This window comes from Pteropus alecto, unplaced genomic scaffold, assembly GCF_000325575.1.
Source record: "Pteropus alecto unplaced genomic scaffold, ASM32557v1 scaffold7, whole genome shotgun sequence".
In the NCBI taxonomy this organism is placed as follows: Eukaryota; Metazoa; Chordata; class Mammalia; order Chiroptera; family Pteropodidae; genus Pteropus; species Pteropus alecto.
In genome coordinates this window covers 54837735-54865532 of record NW_006494614.1, presented here as the reverse complement: position 1 = coordinate 54865532, position 27798 = coordinate 54837735, and the positions used below count along the sequence as shown (strand labels likewise).

The 27798-nt window shown below is 37.1% G+C and overlaps 1 protein-coding gene across 1 annotated transcript in view; it reads right to left on the bottom strand.

The window, feature by feature from the left end:
• Nucleotides 1-2368: 2368 nt before the first annotated feature.
• Nucleotides 2369-27798, bottom strand: part of CCDC83 (coiled-coil domain containing 83) — a 37730-nt gene continuing 12300 nt past the window's right edge. Inside the window, exons 3-10 of the mRNA XM_006926675.1 lie at nucleotides 26719-26881; nucleotides 23275-23442; nucleotides 16406-16497; nucleotides 13740-13808; nucleotides 8949-9070; nucleotides 5521-5600; nucleotides 4785-4987; nucleotides 2369-2530 (exon numbers count right to left, since the gene is read on the bottom strand). Coding sequence (XP_006926737.1) covers nucleotides 2369-2530; nucleotides 4785-4987; nucleotides 5521-5600; nucleotides 8949-9070; nucleotides 13740-13808; nucleotides 16406-16497; nucleotides 23275-23442; nucleotides 26719-26881 — 1059 coding nt within the window. The remainder of the gene's footprint in view (nucleotides 2531-4784; nucleotides 4988-5520; nucleotides 5601-8948; nucleotides 9071-13739; nucleotides 13809-16405; nucleotides 16498-23274; nucleotides 23443-26718; nucleotides 26882-27798) is intronic.

The window sequence follows — 27798 nt, the reverse complement described above, 5'->3', positions numbered from 1 at the left end:
TGCCCAGAACCCCCTATCAGTCTTTTAATGGTTAGTAGTTCTTGTGGCATTTTTCCCCCCAGGGAAGAGGCTGACATAGGGAGCAGCAGGCTTGAGGGGCTGTGTAGAACACTGCCAAATTCACATTTACCCATGTACCAGATGTAGGTTTTAATTTCAAGCATAGGTTTTAATGATCTATTGGGTGTGCAAAGGGGGACATAGTCATTCTTATATTTCCAACTGTAAGCCTTATTGTTTTACCTTCCATAATTATATCTCTGATCCACTTTGAACTGATTTTTGTGTATGGTATGATGTAGGTGTCAAGGTTTATTTTCTCCCATGCAGATATACTGTTGCTTCAGCATCATTTTTTTATTAAAAAGACCACATCCCCCCCACCCCACCCCCCCCAAAACAAATGAAAAACAAACCCACACTGAATTATAGAGGCATCTTTTTCAGAAGTCAAGTGACTGAATGTGTGTAGGTTTGTTTCTGGACTCTTTGTTCTGTTTAATTGGACTTTTTCTTTATCCTTGAGCCAAAACAGCACTGTCTTAATTACTGAAATGTTACATTAAGTCTTGCAATTTGGTAGTGCTAAGTCCTCTAATTTTTTTGTCCTCCAAGATAGTCTTGGCTATTATAAGTCTTTTGCGTAGATTATAAATTTCCATAATATTGTTAGAAATAGCTTGCTAATTTCTAAAAAAAAATAACTTAGAAATTTGATTGGCATTGCACTGAGTTTATAGATCAACTTGGAAAGAACCGACATCTTAACTATTTTGAATCTGTCAATTCATGATAATGATGTATCTGTTTATTTCATTTACTTAAGTCTCCTTTAATTACTCTTCTCTTTGGAAATCTTCAGCATAGAAGTCTTGCTCATATTTCACTTGATGCTTTCTTTATTTTGATGTTTTTGATGCTATAATAATAAATGTTATTTTAATTTTCTCCCAATTATTTGTTGCTAGCATAAAAAATACATAGTATCTTTATTGACCTTATACCCATGGGTTTGTTTGTTTGTTATTTGTTTTTTTGAATTGTCTTGTTTACTTTCAAATTATTTGGATATTTTCCTCCCTACTCTAGTCAGAGAACTGTACATTTCAATTTTTTTGAATATTTCAATTTTCTATACATTTCAATTTTTTTGAATATTTTGTTGTGATTTGCTTTATGACCCGGCGGTGGTCTGTTTTTGTAATGTTTCATGTGTATTTGAAAAGAATGTATATTCTACAGTTGTTTAACATTTTATATCCTTAAACATTTTATATCAGTTATTGGAAGGATGTGATAATATCTTCAAGTCTGATTGTAAATTCGTCTGTCTTTTTTTCCTTTGTGTGTGTGTGTGTGTGTGTGTGTGTGTGTGTGTGGTAAAATATACATAAGGTCTGCCATAGTGTTTTTTAGTTTGGTAAATTTTGTTTTACATTTTTTGAGTTCATTCTTATTAGATGCATATAAATATAGGATTGTTATATCATCTTGAGGGATTGATCTGTTTATCATTAGGAAATGTTTCTCTTCATTTTCTCTCTTTATATCTCTTAACAATTCTTTCCTTAAAGTCTACTTTATTTGATAGTTTAATCACACCACCTTCCTTTTGTTTAATGTTTGCATAGTGTATTTACTTTCAATATATCTGTGGCCTTAATTTAAAAAGTGTTTTATGTAGAAAGCTTTTTAAGTAGACCTTGCTTTGCAATGGCATGCTGATGTGAAATTCAAGCACAACCACAGTTTCCTTGCTTTGTGGTTCCCATAAGAGGAAAATGGTAATGGCCTTCGATAGGGACTCGGCAGTTTAGACTTGATATAGATAATAGGAGAGAGCTCTCCGTACTGGTGGAATGTTTTGATACAACAAATTACCACCCTCAAATTTATTTATTTCTAAAATGTTTTATGTTCATTATGCATAGTGTAAGGTTAAAGAAGAGTAGGCTCGAATTGTGGAATGGCTATCCACCCACTCGGCACCCTCAGAAGCAAAGATGTTGCATAGTCAGTGCTATACAAACCACTACATTTTTCTCAGAAAAATTTCTAATTGAACTATTTCATATTGGAATTATAGATTAATCGGTGAATTTTTAAGTGGTAAGGAACCTCAGGAATCATCTCGGGCCCACTGTCATGCTTCTGATTACCTGAATATGGAAATATAAAGCGTAGGTTCATGTTTGTCACTCGTGCCATGCAGGTAAATGGATAGCTGAATACTTGAAACTTTGATTTTAAATGTAATTATGACTTTTAGAAGTAACAGCTGGTTTAAAAATGGACCAAAGTGTAAATAAAATGGGCACCCAAAGAAAATTTATCAGGAAAAGTTGTTTTTACTTTGCAGCTTGCAGTCTTAGAGAAAAGATTTCATCATTTTATATGTGATGTGGCTTTCTGGGCTCCTGACATCTTCATAGAATTTGACCGGAGCTTCCTTCTCTTGAAAATAAATGGGCATTTTCTTGCTCTCCACACGCATGAGCTTTACTTCCAGGGGGCCCAAGCTTACATAATCCTGCAGTGAAGAGAATAGGAGAGGTTACTCAGCAAATCTGATGACCTTTAATAGATCAGATTTTCTTTATTATATAGTTGGCTTTTACTTGACAGAATTCATTGCCCTCCTAATTGCCTGAATGCTGTATAACATGTGAAATATGAGAGCTACTGACAATAAAAAGCCTCTCAGTAAACTTATATACCCAGCAAGGCATGGTAGGCAAGAACTCCCAAAGAGCAGGCATCATGGCAGGCAGGCTTTTGAGGGGCTGGGCAGGGGCCACCACCTGGAGTAGGGAGAAAAATCTTTTGTAAGCGCTTTAGCTGGTAAAAGAAAGTGTTGGCTATATATATAGATAGGCCTCTGCTGGCCAGGATATAACCACAGCAGAGTTTTCCATATTATTCAAGAACAAAAGGAAAGATCTGCACGTAAGCTATTTGAGGTTAGGGTCTGCCATATAGTCATCTTTGAGACTTCATTTCTTCTTGTTCTCCCCCTTAAATTCCCAAGCATCTAACAAGAACCTAGAATGTTGTGGGATTCTCAAAAAACATTTATTAGAATTTAGGAATATCAAAGAATGAAAAAGGCAGGCAACATTTTATTATTCAAAATTGCATATAACTATATTTAGTTTTTAAAAAACATAATTACAGAGCTACAGTAAATGTAAGATAGGAGAAAAGCAAATTGATAGACATCTATCACATATTTCAGAATCCTAATATACTGTATTAGTCTTCTCAAGCTGTCATAACAAAATACCATAGACTGAGTGGCTTAAACAACAGATATTTATTTCTCACAGTTCTGGAGGCTAGAGCGTCCAAGATTAGGTGCCAGCATGATTGGGTTCTGGTGAGAGTTTTCTTCCTAGCTTACAGATGGCTGCCTTCTCACTGTGTCCTCACAAGGTATACCCTATTGTTATGAGGCCACGGTCCTATCAGATTAGGGCCCCATCTTTATGACCTCATTTAACCTTAATTACCTCCTGAAGACCCTAAGTCCAGATACAGTTACACTGGGTCCATAACATAAACGATCCTATTTTCACCACATCAGAAACTTCCATGGTAAGTAAGGTTTTTCAGTCAACCAAATGGTATGCAATTTTGGAATTTTGTAGACAATTGTTCACTAGCCTGAGATCATCATAACATACTAGATGTCATGATTCCAAGATACTCATGGGGAGTTTGAATGTTATAGAGACTAGAACTTTGGTCCTTAAATAGTCAATTGATGGCAACAGGACTGAGTTGTAGTTAGTTGAAATGATTTTTGTTGAATTATTCAGTTTCTTCTGCTTTCTTATATCACTCTTTCACCTATAAGACTTTAAGTTCTAGGAGAACTTTTAAAGTTACTGAGTATACCAACAAGGAAAATAGCTTGGAGGTAGATGTAAGAGTAATTGGAATGTACCAAAAAGGTTTCAACATAAAAAGCCTTGATACTCCAGGTACATGTGGCAGCTTGTACTTTTCAAAGATGGCTGTACTAATATATAGCTTATCTTACATGTTTTTCTTACAAAAAGTGCTGACTTTTCTCTTTCAAGATGTACAAGCTACATTTCCTCTCCTCTTGGGGTAGAACTTTGTAACTACATCAATTAATAGATTATGATGGAAGGGATGGTGTATGATTTCTAAGGCTAAGTCATATAAAATGTGGCAGCTTTCATCTTTGTCTCTGGGAATGCTTGCTCTTGGAGAAGTCAGACACCATAACAAAAGGACAATAAAAGTGCCTTATAGAGAGGCCCATGTGAAGAGAATCTGAGGCCTCCCAGCATAGCCAGCATCCACCTGCCAGCCATGTGAATGAACCAGCTTGGAAGTGGATCCTCCTGCCCTCATTAAGCCTTCAGATACTGCAGCCCCAGCCAACATATGACTGCAACTCCCTGAGAGTCAAGTGAGAATTGTCTTGTGGAGCCCTTCTCAAATTCCTCATAAACAGAAGCACTGAAGGAAAATAAGTAATTATTGTTATATGCCACTAAGTCTGGGGTAATTTGTTATGTAGCATTAGATAACCTATATGATACACTAGTAATGGAGGTCTGTATATGAATATAGGCAGCAAGCTGGGCAAGAGTAGGAGTGAAAATAGTATCCAATGACAGATGTGAATGGTGGGTAAATTTTACTAATAATTGCAAATAGAATTTTTCAATATCCATATTTCAAGTTAATTTTCTCTATTAATTAATAAAACAGCATTATCTTAGTAGTCAAAATTTTCTCATGAATCTTACCTTGAAATCCCACTCATCCTCATACAGTAAGTATTTCACATCAGGGGCCTCAAACTTTGTACTTGAGTCCTGTTCTTTATCTGTCTTCAGATGCTCATCACATCTGATGCTGTCCTCATTACTAACATCTAAAGCACTGATCTCAACTGATGGGCTCATCATGTCTCTACTTGTTTCTTCTACAGGTTGCAATTTTGACTCTTCTGGGATGAATGAAAATTAAATAATTATATATAATTTTGGACAGATAAAAATAAAAATACTATTCACAATTAGTACATTTTTAATTTGAAAGACCTTTGCGAATCTCCTGGAGGAGACAAATTCGAGAATTAGAAATGTAGAACCTATGTATTTAAGTGAGAGTGAGCCCCATGTTCAGAATTCTAAGTTGTATTTTCTTCTATTGGCTAATAAGTTACAGTAATTATGGGAACCTTTGCGTGTGTTGATTTTTTTAGTTGGTTGGCTAAATTGGAAACCAAACCACGCCAATGCAGAAAACCTCTCTACCACTATCTATTTAATTCCTGTGAAACATGGTGACTTTGACTTGAATATAGAACTAGAGAAAGCAAATGGGTTAGGACAAGTGCTGCAAGAAGAGAAATATGAGGAGCTGGTGTGTATCTCTTCACTGAATAGCTCTTGGATGTAAGGTACCTGTCCATAATAGATGCCCAATAAGTGTTTGTTAAATTAAAAAGAAACCACCATCATTACAATAGAATAATACCTATATATATTTTTGGAACATCTAAAAGCACTTCTTCAGGTGGCACTTCCTGTCCAGCAGCTTTAGTAAGATATAGTCGCCTGAAAGAAGAAATAAGAAAAGCCATCTGTCAGCCAGCAAATACTGTGCTACTTGCTCATTAGTGTTTATCTTTCTGCCAGATGCTGAAGCCATATAGATGAAAATGAGACATAGTTTCTACTCTTGAGGAGTATAAGGCCCAGTGGGGTGGCAGACAGGCTTACAGTATTTTAGGGTGATAGTTTGTACAATGATGGGTAATTAGTGTGGTGTGAGAAGTGCTGTGGGGCAGAGAGAAGAAGCTCCTGGATTAGCTTAGGAGGCAAGAGATGGTTTCCAGGAGTAGAAGAAAGCCGAGCTGAGTCTTAAAGAGCCAGGAGCTGTTTGCCAGGGAAGAGCATGGGGTGAAGGAAGGGCAACTCATGATAAGGGAATAAACACACCTAAAGTCCCAGAAATGAGAGTGAGCATGGCACCAGTCAGGTTGCTGTTGTAATAATCCAGGTGAGAAATGATAGTGGCCTGAACGGGATGGTTTTAAAATAAAGAGAAAAAGAGAAAGACAGTGAGCAGTAGAAATCCAGATGACATCTAGGTTCTGGATTTCACTGAATGGCATGTTTCAGCTACAAGCCCCGTGAGTTGTGTTTGCTGTTGCAGCTCTGTGCACAAGTGTTTAATCTGCTGCCTTTTTGGATTCCCACTGAATTATCAGTCAGAAAATATGATGCCTTGAAAGCTCCGTAGGGCATTTCCATTAAGTTTGCCTGAAGACAGCATGAAGCAATTGGACCCTTGTAGATATGCAAACAACCCCCTATGCTTTTCATCCCAGCAAACAATCCCTGAATTGTGTGAATCCCTGGTTTACACACTGTCAGCTATTTAAAGAACACGAATAAAGTATTATTCAAAATGCTTAATTTAAGTCTTCAGCAAATAATGTAACTACACGCAGTGTCTGTATATCTGTAAAACCTTCTTAAGACTTAGCTTAGTAAGGATTAGTTTCACGTATAGCTCTGGTCTGTAGGTAGACAGACCAGAATGAAAATCTCCATAGAATTCTCTTTTGGTTTTATCATTTTGAATAATTAAGATCTTACTAAATGCCGTAACCTTTATAAATCTGGCTTCTCTCTTAATCATTAGTTTATTGCCACTTTTGTACCACCATAGGGCAGCAGCACTTGATATTTAACAATACAGAAAATATTTTAAAGAACGTTATTATATGAAGTCACCATCCTACTACTATGATACAGAACTGAATTTTCAACAAAAAGGTGGAAAGGGTAGTTACTATAAAATATACAATATGTGTTATATTTCTTTGACTTGAAAGTAGGTACAGTAAAAGCTTCTGGATATATTTAAAGTTATCCTTCTGGATAGGAAGTGTAACAGATAACTGAGAGTTTACATGTTTCTCTGTTTCTTTATGCAGATCTTTCTAAAATGTCCTGAACGGTTGCCTCAAGGAGTTTATAATCTAGCAAGGAAGCATACACTAAATAAATACTCACCAGTGTGATAAACGTGAGTTACAAAGAAAAAGTTCAGGGTGCTATGGAAGCATTTACTGGGGTACATAACTGAGTTCTTATGTTGCCCATGCTGTTTCTTTTTCCTTACACAGATTTTGATTTCATCTCTCTCAACTCTGAAACAAGACTAAACACTCATATATCTCACCAGAGAAAACTAACCCACAGAGTATTGATGGATAAGGTAGATTTCACTGAAGATTTTTGTAGGGAAGACAGAGGATTGGGTTAAATTGCATAAGACACAGCAAACAACTTAATGAAAATCCCCATTAAAAGTTTTTCATCTCCCTTCCTGTCCTTGCCAAGTTCTCTCTGGCCAATGAAAGAGTTCTCTTGTTATAATTAGCACTTCACATTCTTGTCAGATCCAAATCAGATACACCAGACGGAGCTGACCTAAGCAGGAAGTGGGGTTGGCAATTTATAGGGTAGCTCTTTTCTAAGGGTTGACCGGTTCAGAAAAGAGGAAAAGAGGACAGTGGAGAGCAGGTAGAGCAGTGGTTAAAAGCCACAACACCAGCAACAGCTGGCAGAGATTAGACATGATTACAAGAGGGTGGCAGTAATAGCAGATGGCAAGGATTAGCGGTGGACAGAAGTGTGGAGCTGGAGACCTTATTATAGAGAGGAGGGCTGGCAAAAGAGATTATTGCCTACTGTGGGGACAGTGAGACCCTCACCTCCTGAAGGGCACCAGCTTGAATCTGGAAATACAGGAGTTCACCAATCAACCAATTTATTCATCTGCTTACATCACCTACAATGGTATTTACCTCTCTAGGATAGCACACGTAAATTGTGGAAAGGAGGCAGGTTGCCTCTTTCTCTATCCTGCCCCACCCAGCTTTCAGCCTGTGAGGTAATTGTACTATGCCCCAATTTCTCCAATCTTGTATCCTGACACCTATCACTTAACCCAGCAAACAAAAACTCCACATCTTACCTGCATCCACCCTTCTTAGAACACATTAGGAAGTTTGTAAGTAACATTCTTTCTTATATCTCAAATAGCATTTTTCCATGCCACACGAGCAACAGGAACTTCTTGGGTGAAAATTTTTTCCTGGCCTTTCTACCATGTTGAACTTCTCTGTTTTAATTCCTAGACTCAGACATTTCTCTCCCATCTTGCACGTTTCCTCTTTCCTTAAACATGCTACTATTTAGATTATTTCTTGTTTCTAGATACTTGTTCAAATTATGAATGCCACTTTGAATTTTTAAATTCTGTCATATTCCAGGGCTCTAATTTTCTATCAAAACTGATATATAAAGACTTCTTCGTTAGGTAATAAAAAGAGAGAACCTAAAATACAAAGCCATGGACACATTTGGTTTTTCTTGTGCAGGAATAGATGTGACTTGGAATTATAAGCTATTTTTTCTGTCTAGGAAGTATTTTGATTCTTTCATTAACTGTCAAAGGAAATGATTCGATAGTCCACAAAGTAACTGGAAGCCCAGAACACTTCCAGAAGGTACCACAGAGTTGATCACTCCCGCCTTTTTGCTAACTCTATACCTAATATACTTTCCACTTCACTGTTACGCATTTAACTTCATGCCCATATTCCCTGCTGGCCTGGAGGCTTCTGAAGGTCAGCATTTTTGGTGTTCACGTTAAGTTTTTACTATTATGACTGCAGCGCATTGCTAGAAAAAGCAAGTCAAAGTTTGCACTGTACCGATGGTCAGTTGTAATAATCTTATACCTTCACCATGGCCTTTTTATGAATTGCTTTCTTTTCAACTTTTGCAATCTGGCTGATGCATTAAAAAATTAAATCATCTTAAAAATAACTTTTTACAGATACAAATGTTTACAAAATACTTTCTAGAAATATTAAAATTTTTCACCTGGGTATTTTGAGATCCACAAGTCTACAATTGAATAGTTGATCGATGAGCACCAAATTTTCTTCTTCCAGTTCATGAATAGCTTTTTCCAATATTTCAACTTCCTTCCTATGATTTGCAATCTGTTCTCAGAAGATGAGAATGAATGGTTGGTACTTATTGATTTAGTTCTATTTAGTGTTTGATAAGAAATTCAATTCCTAAAAGTGCTTTTGCCTGAGGGGAAGATATATCCAGTATTATTTATTAGGAATTTCCTTTGTCTTTCCTCTCTAAAAAGGTCATTTGCAGAATTTGTTTGCATGGTTAAGTAGTTATTATTGAATGACAGGAGTTGTTCTTTTCTATCCTTCAAAAACATCACTGGACTTATACACGAGTTGGAGGCAAAGATAAATAAGAAAATAGTACTAATGAATTTATCAGTATGCTGTATTAATAGCTAAGTGAGGATCTATATAAGGTTAACAAGAATGTACATTTTAGGCAGAAGGAACCACATATGTAAAGGCACAATTATTTTGGTGTAGATAGATATAAAGTAGGGGTGGGGAGAAGTAGGAGAGGAACTGGGTAGTTAGGGAAGAGGCAAATAATGCTAAAGAGTCTGGTTTTTGTCTTGCAGGTGATGAAAGGTCACAGACAGACACAGCAGGTTTAATTAACATTTACTGAAGAAATATGGCTAGCTCAAATATAAACAAAATTTGCTGGTTCTATTGATACAGTTCTCATCGGTCTTTAAGACTTGTATTTTGATAATTTTTGTCTAAAGAAGGCTTGATACTGGGAAGAATACATAGAAGAATGTTACTAAATAGAACCCAGCTCACCTCCCTCCCTCCCAGAACAGCATGAGCTGTACAGGTGCTGGAATAAGACGTGCTCATGGGCAAAGGTCGGAATAATAGAAGAATTAAAAGTAAGAGTGTAAAATAGAAAATGATAGGCTGGTGAGAATAACAAAGATAAACTAATGTGTTAAAGGAAAAAGTAATGTGTCTTGACAAAATATAATCAGACAAAAAAGGCACAGGGGTTTAGATTCAGTATCTCTTGTTGGGAGATGCCAAGAGTGTAACCGAGATGAGTACTTAGAAAGAGATAACTAACAATTTTGATTTGTAATTGAGACTTAATTATTGTATTTTAAAATCTGGAAGCATTCAGTATATGATCATATGCATACCTCTATCATATAAGTCATTTATTAAATGACTGAATTCTTACTATGGGCAAGGTTCTGTGCTAGATGTAGAAGGATGCAAAAGTGAATTAGGCATGCCTACTCTCAAAAGGGTTTATAATCCAGTGAACAAATATGCAAATAACATATTATAAAACAATACCAGTGTCATAGAAAAGGCTCAAATATTGCTGGTGGATTGGAGTTAGAAAGAATATATTATCCACCTGCTTTAACCAGTTTAGCAAAGTCATTTAAGTCCGTAATACTAAATTACAAAACTAGGGATTGGTGCTTTAGGATCTCATATGTTGAGAGATAATCAGTTTGATTACAAGCTTGAATGCCTTAAGGAAAATTTTATAGTTTTCAAATGTCAAAGGATGAGAAAGAAATTATAGTTAGAGGTTATAAACAAGAGGAATTAATAGAACATTTGGAAATGTTTGACCTAAGGGCTTGGCATGCTTGGGAGGCAGCACAAGCAGTTCTTGGTCTCTTTCCAAAGCTGAAAATGAAGGCCCTTTTGGGGAGATAAGTCCGATCTTCTAAGCTAAGGCTATCCTCTGGCATCGCCTACCGCTTTAGAGTACTAAGTAACGTTCTCATCAATGGCTATCTCCCGCCCAGCCTTTTGAAATGTTAGGAAAATGAAAACTAGTTTCTTTTTTATAGCCATATAGATACTTTTAGATTTTTGGGGTAAGAAAGTGAAAAGGAGGAAGTAGAAGACCACTTTTCCCTCCTCAACCCTGCTCTTCCCCAAACTCCCAAGAAACGTACTTAAGAAATTGAGAAAGATAATTTAGTTAAAACTTAGTAGTTAATAATTTAGTCAGAGATCTACAATCCTGAATAAGATGTACGCTCTTGAAATTTTCCCCTGCAAGAGCTAAGTTAACTTTATGCCTCCTCACACTTGAAACTCTGATTGGTAACCTCTTGGAATCCGTTTGTCTAGTTTTTCTGGCTGTCCATTTGTTAAGTTAGTCTAAGTCACTTGGAAATTTAATTTTTCTTCATTTTTACAATAAGCATGCTAAATAAAACCAGATAATGAAAATCAAGCAACAGGATGTCTCATATTCTTCCCAGGGACCTAAGCTTTTTGTTATTGTTGAGAGTTAAATGGAGAAATATTTTTAGGAGTACCATTATTAAGTATCCCTTGTTATTCATTCTAAACCTTCCTCAAATAAATTAGCTGACACACACTGTTGTATTTCCAGGCAATTTTCAATTCTTGTGATAGTACTTATAACCAGAAATGGTTTTAATTAATTTTGTGAATATGTTTAATAATGCTAGAATGAATATTTATTGAAATAAAGAGAAATTCAATTTGTTGAATTTCCTTGAAATGATTTGTTCTTTATTACTAAGCTCTTTTTGCTCAGGATTCAATTAAACCTGACGTTTTTCTGTCTTTTATTTCCACTAAATTATGAGAAGTAAAAAATAAAACAAAACAAAATGTAATTTGTGGCTTTGGTAGCAAGGATCAAGTCACCAAAACAGCCCTTCTTATCAGTTAAATGTAAATTTTATAGCCATTTTCTCTAAACCTAGCATCTATGATACCTTATGAGTTGAGCTATTAAATTATAATCATCAGGATCATACTTTTGATTTAATAAAAATATAAGAACTAAATTCCTCCCTAATATTCTTTAACTACTGAGCTCATCTTGAGTTTTTAAATCAACATTTCTTTTTAATAATTGGGGATTACTTTTTGAAAATTATGTGGACTCCCATTTACCATGACTTTATAAAGATAATTTAAAAAGAAATTGTCAATATCATAGGAAGCATGTTAAAATTTAAATTCCTTGTTTCCTGGACTCACCAACTCTATTTGGTCAAATAGGGAGCAAGGAAAAGGGAAGAGGGGAAGGTGACAGTGACATTTTTACCTTAAGTATCTAAGTAGATGGTAGAAAAAAAATGCAGGAGGAGAAAATTGAAGGAGAAATTCAATGAGTTCTGCATTAGGTATGTTGGATTTGAAATTCCTTTGGGACATACAAGAGAAAATACTTGGTGGGTAAATAAAAATATAGATCCACAGCTAAACACACACACAATTTAGTGCTGATGATGTACGTTTGAGAATCACATACAAATAACTTGATAACAAGAGCTGTGTGTAGTTGAAATGAATTCTCCCAAAAGATGGTGTATTTTTCTTTCACAGATGGCATCTAAGCATAAGTTTGGTTGCTACTTGTCTGGATGTAAAAGAAATTTCAGAGTGCTGTAGTGAGTTTTGCACATCCTTTGTAGCATTCTTATAACATCTAAACCAAAAATTACCTGCCTGTTTCATCCAATAACATGCTTTCACATCTTCACCCAAGATCTAAGCCATGTATTTGATTCATCCCTCCAATGCATATATCTATACTCATGGACATTCTTTCATTCAGTAACTATTTAATGAGCACAGCTTATTTATTCGATTTCATGGATATATACCGGTCAAAAGGTATAGCCCGCTCTTTGCAGTGACAAGGCAGATGCATAAACTGACGATTTCAACATATTTTAGTATGAATTACAATGAAACAAGAAAACCACTGGGTGAAAGGCACTTAAAACTTCCTGGGGGAGTCGCCAAATGATTCACTAAGAAATTGATAATCGAAGTCAGTGCCAAAGAAAGAGTTGAAGTTCTTCAGGCAGATGAAGGTAAGGAGGTAAGGGCAGAGGGACTAGTATGTACAATGCCAGGAAAATAGGGCAGCATCCCATAATCAAGTAGGTCTAGAGGGGTCCTCATATGACCATATCCAGCAAGAGCAGTATTACAACTCTGGTATAAGGACACAGGTGGACAGCTGGATCCATTATTTCCTGTGCGCTCTCCAGAAAGAAGCGTGGAGAGAGCCTGAGGACCAAGCTGGTATGGGACGTAGAGACCACAGTGGGTAGGGACATCTTGGCCACTGGCAAATGGTTATAACTGTGGGTTTGGTGTTGGCTGAAACACAATGTCCAAAAGGTCAGAGCAGCCCACTTTAGAAGTCAGCAGAGCAGAAAGTGGACTAAGCAATGCCTCCACATCGGAAAGCAGAGGGAGCAAGGATCTAAAGGAAACCCCATAAATCTGAGCCCTCTTCACTAACACTCCCCAGAAGAAGGCATGTAAGTCCCACCTTCCATCTTAAAAGACAGGTCCATCTTAGAGAAGAGCAGGAGGAGAACAAAAATTCTAAAAGACTGAACGTTCATCCAAAGGAGACCATGTCATCTCAAAGAGGCAATTTATAACTACAGACAATGAGGTTAGGACAATTCTTTAGCCTTGTTTCCATCACCCAGAGAAAGTGGGGTCCTGAGGAAGACCAGATCAATTTTAGGGCATAAACAAGCTTTGTACATTTGAGTATACTTTGTAAATTGTGATGCCAAAAATGATTTCTGGTTATTATTAAAATTATTTATATTCACTGAGTAACATTTGGTAATAAGATTAAGACTCCACTTAAATTTTATTTTACCCCAGTCAGACACAGTTCCATGCTTTCCCTATGACTCCATAAATAAAAGTAATGTCCAGTTCAAAAAAAGAGAAAAAAATTGTATTTAAAAATTTCACTCACCTCTCTTTTTAGCCAGTCATTCTCCCAGATCTCTCGATAGCTGCCCTTGTCAATGAACCTTAGAGAATTCTAAAGGAAAGTTTCTCTATTAAGGCAGAGTCGTCACATGATGATTCACGATTTTAGCAATGGTGTTGCACAATCCACTTACCTAATTGTTCATTTTAAGTTATGTTTTGTAATTACTTTGGACACATACCTAAAACTTTTGTTTCAGTTGTTCTTTCTTTACTATCCTACTGTATTGTTTTGCTGGTGCACACTGCCTAATACAGGCAATTTAAAGAACTGGACAATGGCTGTCTATTCATTTTAGCCTTTATCGTGACTGAATCTGACTGCCATGGTAAAATCAATCATTAAATGATCTGCTCCACATTTAGATGGCTAAGCTGCAGTGATCAAACATTCTTCAAGTTTATGGTAAAGACATAATTCAACATCTAGCAAAAGCATGAATAGATTGCATTACTACATTTTAATTTGACTCTAAGTAACTTTCAAGGCCTAAAATTTTATGATACTTTGCTCTCTCAATTCTGACACTTATGGCCTAAGAAAATCCTGAGAGGATAGAGAATCTGCATCTCTTCATCTCTGTCCTCCTCTCTTGCTCTGAGTCCAACTCCGAACCTGGTCTACTGACTTTCACAGCTCCTCTACTACTCTCTCCTCTCCCATGTCAGTAATGGCAATATACATATTTATAAACCTAACAGCAAATAGTTTCAGGTGGCAGGCTAGACAGTCTCCTTGGGGAGGTGGGGGGGGCGGGGGGGGAAGGCATTTTAGATGAAGAAAACAGGAAAAGCCTTACTTAGTAGGTTCATAAAATGTAAATTCATTTTTAATTACTTGGATATTTATAGTGCCACCCAAAGGAACTTTATAGTGGATGACAGATCATATTTATCTATGAGGTACTTTTATATGGATACCATGTTACAAATTCAACAACTGAAGGGCACAACCAAAAGAAATTAAGGAAAATCTTCTCATTCATAAACATGGACAGAAATAATTTAAAAATATGTTAAGGGCAAATTTATCCAAGTCTTTAGAGTTGGTAGATTTACAGTATATATTTTTTTTCTTTAAATAATGCTAACTGAACTAAGAGTAGACCTACATGTTTTAGGAACCAGGAACTTTTATATACCAGCTATAACTGATACTTCTAGTTTCCTCAAACATAGCATTTCATTTGAACAGAAGTAGGAAGTACCTCATAACTGAAGTTAATTGGCTAATGGCTTAATTCACTAACAATAGAACACTGTTTTTCAACTTTGGTCACACATTAGAATCTCCTGGATGCTTTGAAAATCCAGAAGCCCAGGCAATATCCCAGGTCTATTACATGAGCATCTCTATGGGTGCGCCCCAGGAGCTACCTGGGTTAAACAAATTTCTCAGGTGACTCCAATAAGCAGCCAATGATCTGCAACAGTGGATTACAGAAGTTAAACTGTATGTTAAAATAGCCAGATAAAATGAGGAAAATTCATGTCTGTATATTTGGTTATGTGTGTATATTTGGTTATGTAGAGAGAAGAAAATGTGTAGTGTAATGATTAAGAGCAATGATCTAAAGGAGACACCTTGTATTGAATCTTGATTCTGCCACTTGGTTTGGACAAGTCACGAAATTTCTCTGTGCCTCAGTCTTTTCATTAGCAAGTTTCTACCTTATAGTGTTGTTGAGAGACTTAAATGTAAAATACTAGGAACAGTATCTGATGAGTCCTCATTATATATTGAACGTGCATACTGAAAGCATATTTGATCTACTATACACTTTTAATCATCTTAACTATGGTCAGGTCACTTAATTGTTGATTTCACCATTTAGTCATCTTCAGTCTCCAAGTGGCCGAATTGCATGGGCAGACAAACCATCAGTCAGTTTTCCATATCCTCCCTGTATTTGTGTAGATCAGTAAAAATCGCTCAATAGGATAATAACAGTAAATGAACAATTGAGCTAACAGGGAAGCAAAACACAACAGCAACTAAAATTTAGCGAAGAACTTTAGGAAAAAAACAGACATTTATGATTCTCAAGAAGAGATGTTCCAGATGAAGAGATAAACCCAGCAAGGACTGAGTTTAGGAGATAGTCTGGGGACAGGGGAAGGAGAGTGAAAAGGAAAGAGAATCAGATGCTTTTTGCAAAACAAAGAGGTTAGAAAACATATAAGATTGGAAATTACATCTCAAATAGTTTTTTATAGTCCAAATGTTTAAAGCTCAGGTAATGTAAAGTATATTCTTTTAGGTTTTGGATATGTAAGAACGTACTTTTAATTTATTTTAGACAAATTACATTTCATTCTACAATGCATCTAAACTTTTATTTAATAATTTATTATAGCCATCATTATTATACTTAAAAATAACCGAACAATAATTTACTAAGCTCTTGCTTCTTATGAGGCATTATGTTACTGAAATCATCTTATTCAATCCTCATACTATTCTTTAAATGTAAATATTATTATTGTTCCCTTTTTATACATTAGGAAACTGAAGCACAGAAAAGTAACAAATTTAGTTTAAACTCAAACTGCCTGCCTTAAGAACCCAAGTTCTTAACCATTATAACATACCACAAGAAAAAATAGGGGGAAAATATTTGTTTTGTTTTTCAGAAAATTGAAATATACCTGTGTGGCCCATTCCTTCCTTTGGTCCAGTTGCAATAAAGTTTCTCGGATTATTCTCTTCCTAGCATCTTCCAGAGTGATTTTATATTGTTCTTTAAAAAGAAAATTAGAAGACTTAACAAGGCTGATACTGAATAAAACTATGATGTTAGTAAATTTTATCTTCTATGATCCCCACTTCTCCTTTCTACTCATCCCCCCCTTGAATTTTTAGAGTACATTTTTAATGAAGCATCTAGTACCTTCGATTAGAACAAGTGCCCCCCAAATTTACTAACATATTAAGGAGAATTAGTGTAAGATGATGTCTCTCCCAGGAATATTTGTGTTTTCAAAGGACTGTCTCTCCAAAGGGAGAATTTCCAACACTTTAGTATGTGTATGATTTCTACCCTTCATATGCACAACTTCTGATTCCACAGTAGAGCTTTAAAGATTTGATTCTATGCTTGAGTAGCATCCTGTACATCTCACTCCATCTACCTAAATTTCCAGGAATCTTGGCATATGTTTCTTGGTATAGGAAAGGCAAAGTGAGAAGAGGGGAGAATCGTAGAGGGGCTGTGAAAATCAGTCGGCCTGGCTCTGAGTTAGGCTCAGAGCGAGAAAGCAGGACGGAGATGAAGAAGTGCGGATTCCTTATCCTCTCCAGATTTCTTCATGTCACAAATGTCAGAACTGGGAGAGCAAAGTATCATAAAATTTTAGGTCTTGAAAAGTGCTTAAACATTATAGAGTCAACACCCCTGTTTAAGGAAAGTGATGTGCAGTGACATTAAGACTGCTTTACAAAGTAGAGAGAAATAAAGCTGGATAAATGAGTCCAGTTTGCTCATTGTTTATTACAGCAAGTCATCATCAAGCTTTTTTGATGTGCACGACACTATTTAAGGCACAGGGAATGTTGCCGAATAAGAGACAACCCCTGGCAGACTATAAATACATAAACAAACAAATAAATCATATTTCAGGCAGTGATGTGTGCCATAAAGAAAAACTAAAATTCTCTGTTTTAGATAGGAAGATCAGAGAAAGTTTTTTGAGGAGTTAACATTTGAGCAAAGATTGAATAAAGTAGGGGAGACAACAGGGTGCAACAGGAGGGAACTGTACTATTTGAAACCCAAGAACAAAGTTAGTTGTGTTTTATGACATATAACAACTATGTTATATGTCCCTATCAGTTGTATTTCATTTGTAACACGTGAAGGATAATTATTTGGAAGTCAGAAGGTATTTTCCCATACAAGTGATGTTAAGAATTACAGTTGCTAGATTTCTGGCCTGGTACAGAGACCCATTTAACTTATTCTGTAACTAAATAATAGTATTGTACCAAAAGTGCTGTGGAACCTAACTGCCGTTCAGGACATTGTTTTAAAGGAAAAATTTCCTTCATAGACCAAGTCAGCTAAAGCAGAACTCTCAGGGGGCTTTGGCTAAAGGGCAGGAGATCTGTAGGTTTGGTCTTTCAATAGTCTGGAGCCAAACTAAGACTCTGGAAAGGAAACCAGGGAGCTGGGCAGGAGTTATCCAGCCCTCGTCTCTGCTTTGTGCTGGCATCACTACTTCTCCTATTAGACGGAAACTCTGAAAGCAGAGTATGAAAACTTTCTTCCATATCTTTCTATTACTGCAGTCCCTGGGAAACAACAGATACTAAAAATATTTTGAAGAAAATTAAGTTTGGCAAACTTCAAGTCTTTGGTGGGCGATGATCTAAGGCTTCAGCACGAGGTAGCAGCAGCGAAAGATGGCACTTCAGCAGCAACTTTGCTGGGGAATGGAAGGGGGAGTGAAAAGGGAGAAGAGGCGAGCTCCCCAAGTTGTGAAGTAGCCAGAAGGGGGGCTGTAATGGCCAGTTTCTGACTTTAATGGAGCCGTAACAAGAGTGTCTGACTGAGGCAGTGGTTTATGAACAGAGAAAGTTCATGAGGTTTTGGGAACTAGTTTTACTTGACATCTGGAGAATAAGAAATTGGAAGTCTTCATTATTCCAAACTTCATATGCTCATCTCTATAACCTGTATTTTTCTTACTCATTCAGAGTAATCACTTGAATATATTAATCACTCCAATCTCACTGCTGATAGAATTTCTTCTTCTATTCAGGACCCATTCAACTAGACTAATGCTAGGTATCATTAGAAACTTCTACACAACAAGACACACAGTCTAAAAGTTGTAGCTGATAAGAGTTTAGCTATAATGAATTTTACATTCTGAAAGAAACCATAAAATCTGGAGCTTCATAATATTAAATATTAATTCTCTGCTGTAAGTCATAAAACATAGATGACCAAATATGGCCTGACTAAAATTGTAGCATGCTCTCTCTCTCTCTCCAGTGCCATACTAACACTGAAAAAGTAATAATAACATCCAATTTTGTTTCAAATTCCATGTAAAAGTCTATGGACTGTTTTTCTTTTTAAAAGCAGAGTAACCAGCACAAGGGAGGATGTGAAAGTCTTTTTTGTCATCGTTTACGATTCAGATGTTTCAGGTAACAATTATTAACCATTCATTTGTGAATATAGCCAAAGAAACTGGGAGTAAGTAGAAGTCTCCTCATAAACTTTGTGACATTGCAAGTGGGAGAGCGGGTGATCACGGCTTCGTGCCTTGAGACTGCTGGCTGCTCAGATGCCCAGCCTAGTATGTCACTTCTCAGAAGCTGACCACAGCACCACACTGGCCGAAGCTTGCTTTGCACTGTTCTCCTTTCTCTGTTGTTTCTGGCTCTGCTTTGGTTTCCTCCTCCACAGCTTTTTGGGGGTCTGTTGTCCACTCTTCACACACTTTTGGTGTCACATGGCTTTATTGTGCTGATCCTCTCCTGTGGGGTGGCTTCCTTTCAGCCCTTTCTGGAGAAAACTGAACAGAGGCAGGTGGGAATAATGGCCATGTAGCATTTCTTCAGGCACAGTGTGTGTTAGAGAGCCATCCCTATGTCACTGAATCACAGAGTTTGGAGGACTATTTGAAGTATATTGGTCTGGGGTCTGACACACTTGGGTTCAAATCCTGTTTCTATTACTTACTAAGTTTGTGAGTTTGATAAAGGTGTTTAACTTCTCTGGGCCTCTGTCTCCACATCTTTAAACTGGGCACGGTGATATTTAACTCAAAAGAACTTATAAGAATTAGATGAGATAAGATATAGAAAAGCAGGTGTTGGAAATGTGAGTTCTCTTGGAGATTACTGAGTGACTCTCATTTTATGGATGAAGAAGTTGACATTCAAAGAAGTAATATTACTTTTTTGTAGGTGGACTTGAACCCAAGTCTTTTAACTCACTATTAGTGTATAAAGAACTTTTATGGATCCCTGTCCTATGCACCCAATGAGGGACAAAAGAAAAAATGATCTGTGACTCTATTATCTAATGACTTGTAATAACGCCACACTTTATTCCTGGGCCCAATCCAAGGTTTCCTTTTCTTTTATTAAGAGACAGAGCCTTGTCCTGGATATATCAGTGGCTGTGTTTTCTATATCCAATATCCTAACATCTAGCTAAGGTTCAAGGAAGCAGCTCTAGATGCTTTTTGCCTCTGCCTCAAGCGCTCAGTGTGGCCACTGAATGAAGCAGGGTTAAACAGCTGACCAAAGAATGATTTATGCTGGGTCCAATCGTGACCCATGAGGAGGCAAGGACAAAGGTCTTTGGTCATCTTTGATTATATAAGTGATCACCCCTGTTCTCTTCTGAGTCTGGGCTGGAGAATATTGCAAAAATTGGTTTGCTGGAAGCAAGAAGAGAATGGGGACTGGCACAAAGCAAAGCAGAGATGCGACAGACCATGAGAGATAAATGTAGAGAGGAGCCATCCCTAGGGCCCCCACTAATCCAATGGCCTTCTGTTTCCATCTTCAGTCCTCCCATTCCTCTCTAGGAGTGTTATATCCAACGAATTACCGTGAGACATCAAGTGACCCAGTTTTTGTCTCTTTCCTTTAAAATTCATACTGTGAGGCTAGTAACTCTTTTTCAGTAAGATATGTGGCAAATTCTATGAGTTTTCTGGTTCCTTTCTGATAATAAGAGGTCCTCCAATCAGTATTAATGTATCTAGTTTTTTGTAATAATCAAACTTTCAAATTTATTCAAAGTTATGGCTATCCCCCTTCCTAACTTGGACCCACTACTACCATTTCCTTGCCTTGAATGTCTATGGCTCCTCCCTCAGGGATGAAGGGGAGCAGGGAAGGGGACAGGAAAGCTCTTGCTTGACTGATACCACCTCCAGCCAATGTCCCACTTTCTGGTGCTAGTTCGCATTTAAGGTTGAGCCTCCTCTTATGAGGGCATTTTTACTTACAAGAAACCCCCTTCTTTCTAAAGTACTTGTTCCTTGTGAGTAAAGTAGTCTAACACAAACCCCATGATTATTGGTGTGGGAGGAGAATTCCAGAAAAATCATGAAAGAAGGGGGAAGTGGGAGAAGAAGAGGGAAGAACGGTAGTAAGGCTTTAGATAAATCGGTTTAAGAGTCCTGCTCATATTCACTGTGTCCAATTAGTGGCCCCAAAAAGTGCTTTAAAGTCTCCAGAAAGAGTTGCTGCTGCATGGTTCGGAGAAGTGCCTAAAACTAACGGCAAATAAGAGAAGCCCATAACAGCCATTTCCCCAAATTTCTAATCAAGATGATGAGTTAAGTTTATATGAGATCACTCTACTTAAAAAATATAAAATAAAGAAAGGCTAGATAAAATATTTAAAAATTTTTAAACATGCCAGAGCAATAACTGTTTTAAAAGTATAGTACTAGGGCACAAATACATAAACAGATCAATGGAACAGAATAGAAAGTAAAGAAAGAGATCTAAATATACATGGGAAATTAAAGCATGATAAAGTCAACATCTCAGATCAGTAGGGTAAAAATGGGTTATTTGATAAATGATGTTGAGCAACTGGAAAAAACAAATCAAAAATTTGAATATAAAAATTAAGCCATGAAATTCTAGAAGAAAATATTAGAGAATTTATTCATAATCTCAGAAATAATAAAATCAAAGACTGATAAGTTGGGCACTATAAAATTATAAAATTTACTCATATGTACACCTCACAAACAAGAGACCGATGACAAGTGGGAAAAATATTTACGCCTTATATAAGTTAAAGAGCTAATTTCCTTAAAATGTGAAGGGCTCTACAACACAATAGAAAAATGGACAAAGGAAGTGAACAGATGGTTCACATGAAAACAAATTCATATGGATTTTGAACTTATGAAAAGATATTCGCTTATAAGAGACTTGCAAATTAAAGGTACAATGAGACACTGTTTTCTCTACCTATAAGATTAGCAAAGAAGAAAAAGTTGAATAACATCCCCTGTTGTTGAAGATGTGGGAGAATAGGCATCCTCATAGATGCCAGGAGGAGTAAACTTAGTATAACTTCTATGGAGGGCCAAGCCTATCAAAATAATAATAAACGGGCTGTTTGGACCAACCATTTCTCCTTAGAGATATACATAAATTAAATTATGTAAATAGAAAGATATTTATTGCAGTAATATGGGATGTACGTAAGGATATTCATTTCAGCATTATTTTTAATAGCAAAAGTCAAGAAATAACCTAAATGCTTATGAGTAGAGGACAGATTAAAAAATTATAAGACAACAAAACAAAGTAGCCATTGGGAGAATGAGGAAGTACTAATATGTACTGATCTCTAAGGCTGTCCATATTGCTACATGAAAAAGCAAGTGAAAAATTACATCTGTAGCATGCTATTTGTGATATACATGTATATATTGAACTACGCATAGAATATTTCTGAGAGACTACATAAGAAACGGGTAATAGTGTCTCATCTAGCGAGAGGATCTGAGAGGCTGTGGGTAGACGGCGGTTGGTGGGTGTCACTCTCACTCTGTATTTTTCTTTTGAGGAGGAAAATCTTTTGAAAAACTATAAATCTAAGCAAGCTCAGACTGATCTGGGGCCAGATTTGTACTACCATTTGTGGTGCAGAGGGCCTGAGCTGAGAAACTTATATAAAAATTGGTCCAGAAGCAGAGTTCTGCACAAGGCCTCAGCAGGGGATGATGGGAATGACTTCACACGAACCCCTCTACAATGCAGGCACCACCACCAGCAGGGTTCAGGGCTGTCATCCACCCATAGTGTTCTTTCAGGCAGGATTTCTCCCATTTGTTCTATCCTATGACTTTCCTGTCTCTGAGTCTCTAGTGTTCTTTTAAGCCAGTATTTTCACTTCAGCGAAAGGTGGCCTCCTGGTTCGTAGGGCTACCCCTGGTAAGCGTTGTCACATCTGATGTGTCCTGCTCCACACCCTCTCTGCTTCCCGTCTCATATTTGTTCTCCGGTGTTTTCTGACTACAACTTAACCATTTACTTGAGCATAATGATTCCGGTTGTCCAGCCTGGCTGGGTTGCTTTGGCTTGCCTCAGGTGAATTTCCTTTCCTACATAACATGGTCCCAAGACCCTCCTGACTCAGTGGACTTACCCCAGACCCAGGTGTGGGAGCACACAGATACCACCCACTGAATGAAACTTCCTTAAAATGTACAGTTGCTCACAGGGTTTCTCCACACCCCACCTCCCCAAATGGACAAAGGAAGTGAACAGATGGTTCACATGATGGTTCTCCACACCCCACCTCCCTATCCTTTTACTCCCCCTTCTCAGTTTCATAAGTAGTCCCAGGATAGTTTCTCTACTTCCTCCCTTGCCCTCTACCCATGCCCTTAGACTCATAGCTGCTTGTGCTGACAGCAGAGAGGAATGAATGATTCCGGGAGTACCCTTTTTTTTTTTTTCCATCAAATGTCTGCCCTCTAAAGATTATTATTGAACTTGAACTAGCTTTGTTGCAACTGACCTGACATTTTCTCTGCATTCTCTTTAACTTTATTGATGTCATTTTGTAAGGAGATAATGAGTTTAGCATGTTGTTCACTCCCTACATTCTTGTACTCTTCCCAATATTCCTTCTCGCTAAGTTTCTCAAGAAATAGTTTCTCAGCATTACTTATTTGCAAGCGCATATCTGTTAAAAGAAAATCAAAACACCATGTCATTTCTATTGTCTTTGCAACCATTATATATTGCAAGCTGATTTTATGAAGTTAGGGTCTGGTATTAAAATGCTGTTACCTCATAAATTCAATTTTATACGTACAATTTAAGAGAATCTAAATGATTCAAATTACTGTTTAACTATTTCTCATGGTTCAAAATCTAAGTAAAATTAAACTCCAATTCTCAAGTAGATGTGTTATTTTGGGCTGTGAATGAGAGCTATAATAGACAAACTATATGCCTAGGAGCCCACAAGCTTAAACTATTCCTATGATAGCTTGATAAGGGTCCTATCTTGTACAATATATTATATCATATATACTTCTTATTAGTAAATTGACATTTTTCTGGCCATTATTCCTCTGGGCAAAGTGATTTTTCCTTATACAATTCCATAGTCCTAGGCAACAATTTTCGTAAGTCGTTTGATTCTGTCATGTAAAGTTCATTTGTGTGAAATGATAGCATATGATAGTCATAACAACATGTCTTTCCCCGCCCCCACTTATAAGATCTCAGAGTGAAAAGTAAGTTCTCTGTTAAAAGTATACAAATATTGAGCTATGTCAACTATATAAACTTTCAGTTTGCCCTGGTACACTTGCTAAACATGCTATTCTACTCAGTCTTAAGGCTGAATATCATCCTTCTGAATATTTTGGAAAAGGAAGCATTACAAAGAGCCAGGCACAATGAACTTAACAGTTATTTGCTCACTACCACATACCATCGTGTTTGAGAGTTCCTTGGCAGCAATATCACATCTTATTCATCTCTGTAAACCCAGTACTTAGCACAGAGTCTGGCCATTATTTGGTGCTCATAGATATTTATGGAATGACTGAAGCATCCAGTCAGGCCAGAGGGATGTTCTTCAGTCCAGTAGTCCAGAGGACTCCAGACATTACTTTTTTCAAAAATGTAAATAAGATTATATATTTTAAAATCCCTTGATAAATGGCACTTGTTATCATCATTAAATAATGACTACTGTAATCCAGATGGTTTGCTGTCCTCTTATTTGAGCAGACTGCTTCTGTCTCAGCCCTGCGCCACATTCAGCTTTTGGGGGGAAATGTTGGTTGATAATCACCGAAGATTCTGAAAGGGGTGGATATAGTGGCTGTTGCTCTACTGTCACAGAACCCCTCCTTCCCTTCCCTTCTAGTGACACACTTCTCCTACCCTTTGTCAAATAAGTAGCCCAATTACAGTGGCCCCTTCTCCTGACCATAAGGACTGGTCCAGGGGTAAGTATGTGCCCCAAGCTAGGCACATGCTCAGAATCTTTCTGTAGAAATATTTTCACTGAAACTGGGGGAAAACATGTCTCTTTTGTCTCTGGTTTGAGGTTATAAGGATGTAAGATCAGAGGCATCTATGGTTAGAGTTCCAGTCTCATGGGGACGACGGCCTCAGAAAAAGGAGCCAACTTTCAGAGGTAAGACAAAGAGAAAAGAAGAGGGGTAAGGGAGGTCAGGAAGATGGAGGAAGGAGAGAGGGGAAGGGAGATAGGGAGGGGGAGAAAGAGAATTAAAAAAAAAAAGCTGAGATCTGATAGCATGTGAGGCTCTGGGTCCAGGCCAGTAGCCCCCTGCCTTTTCTGCTTGGTTATATGAAAAAAATTACATCCTTTTATTCTTAGAGTAGTTTGGATTGGATTTTAATCCTTGCAAGTGAAAGAGTCCTAACTAAAAGTTGGGGAAAAAGGATTACATTAGTACTTCTCAAACCTCCCTGTGTATGGGAGTCCCCTAGGATCTTGCCAAAAGGCAGATTCTGATTTACTATGGATGGGTCTGAGGTTCTGCCCTGATTGAAGCTGCCATGTGAAGGTGCAGCTACTGCTCCACAAACCAAACTGAGTCGCAAGTGACTACCCAGTACGTAACATAACCGCCTCAGAAATCTTTTCTGATACATCTATTTCCCTTTCTCTCTCCTCCTCAGCATCTATGGGCTGCTTTCTTCCTTGGACCACACACATGCCTAGTCCTCCTTTGCTGGGCTCAGTCATCAGGCTCGGCCCGAGCCTTGTATGACACACATACCCGGCACTCAGCCCAGACCACAAACAGGCACACCTCAACTAGCTGGGCCCATTCTCCTTCAAAGGCAGTTTGTAAGCACATCTGAGTATCTGTTTTGGTTCTACCCCCATCTCAAGGGGCTTACTAAAATATTCCTTCCAAACATAAGCAAAACTCTTCTGGAGAGGAGCCCTCAAAATATGGTATCTACTACCGTATGATGTCACCGTTACCCATAGAGAGACTCGGGAAGGAGGAGCTATATGGGAACAGTTTTAGAGAACTCAAAAAATGAAGTTTGCTGATTAATGTTTTGTTTTGGAATCAATTTCATTTAAAACAACAGATATCTACGAATGGAATGCCTGCTCTGCGCAAAGTGCTTTGGGTAAGGAGGTTCTCCGAAATATTTGGAGAAATTCAAGAAAACCGTTGTTTTGCATCTCAGCTTCTAGTATTGCTTTCTGATAGCACTCAAGTCTCTTATCATGTTTTCCAGCTTCTTAGCAGAGATGGTATTTATAGATGTCTGGCAAAAGTGGTTTTAGAAATTTTAGCAGCAAGTTTAGAATGAAAGAATAGAAATTAAAAAAACAAACAAACATGTGGCAAACTGTGTGTGACTTATCCCCAAGGACCACGGTATTTTTTAAGCCCAAGGCAAGAGTGTGTCCTGGGTCTTTCATCTTCTGCATCTAGCATCATTTCTATCCACTTCTCCCAAACTGCCCCTTTTCCAACTCTAATCCCTCTTTCCACATCTAAATGGGAGGCTTAGCTCCCTTAGAGATATTGGAGTGGGACAAACTTCATGGTTATATTCACCTCATCATTCCCAAGTCTAAACTGAAGCCAAAGCCAATTAAGCCACAAAATGGAGAATTCCTCCAAAGAAAGAACATATGTCCACCATGAGGAGTTCAGAGTGGTACATAATAGGATATTTTCTGGTGTATAAGAGTCAGATGGTTTTCATCTGTCTTTGTGTTTTATCACTGCCCTTATTCTTCCTCCTCCCTTAGTTTCAATATTACTGCCCACTTGTTATTTCCTTCTCCTGTCCATTTACCTACATGTGTTTGTGGTTGTGGTGATAAAGATGTCATCTGAAAAATGTTCACAGCATTTTGAACGTGTGAAGAAACAGAGGCATTAATATAATCAAGAAACAACTCAATACAGCTTTGTGATAATTTTCTAAATCCCTCAATCACCTTTCAAGTTTTGTTCCTGGTCTCTTTCAAACTTCCACTTTTCCTTCATTGCTGTTTCAACATCCTTTCTTGTTACAACTGTTACTCCTTCTGACCTCTCTTCACTCAGTTCCTTCAGTAGGTTCCGTATGTGCCAAATCTGTTCATCCTTTAAGTGTCTATTCTGTCATGAAAATCAACAGTAGTTAACACACCTGCTGAAGGATTTATATCGATTTCCCTCAAAATAGAGTCACATATTGAAGCTTGCAAAATGAGAAACATATTTAATGAAGTAAGTTATACAATAATATCTCTAAAAGTTTATAGAACATGGAAAACTTGAACTTATCAGCATAGTAATCATTAGAAAGTTATATTTTTAAAAATTGTATTATTAGTCCATCAGTCTATCACCTTATTATAGCATCAATGAACATTAAGATTAGACCTTGGATGTCAGTTTCTTCAGTCTCCCTCTAACACCATTTTTCTCTAATGATCGTCATTTATTTAATCAAGATTTATGGAGCATCTGTCATGTGCCAAGTAGTCTTCTATAGACTAGGAACATATCAGTGAACAAAATAGACAAAAAGTACAGCTCTTGTGGAATTTACATTATTCTTTGCTTTTTGCACAAATGACTTTAATTCTCTTCTTTTAGGATAATGTTTACTCACCATACCAGTACTTCGAACTTGAAATAGGGACTGGGTTCCTCTGTGGATATCTCATCTGTTTCTAAGTTTCTAATTTAATAGCTTAGAATTTATTCTTGCCCTTGCTATCTTATTATGTGTATTCAGAGATATTTTAGCATGTGCTAACTCAATATTTTCCTTGTAATTTTTTTAAATTTTTAAAAAATCTTTCAATTAAGTTCATATATAATATTATATTAGTTTCAGGTATACCACATAGTGATTAGACATTTATAACTTATGAAGTGATCACCGTGATAAGTCTAGTACCCATATGTAGTAATTACAATATTATTGACTATATTCCCTGTGCTGTACTTTACAACCCCATGATTGTTTTCATAACTGGCAATTTATACATTTGAATCCTGTCCCATTTCCTTGTAATTTTCTTAGA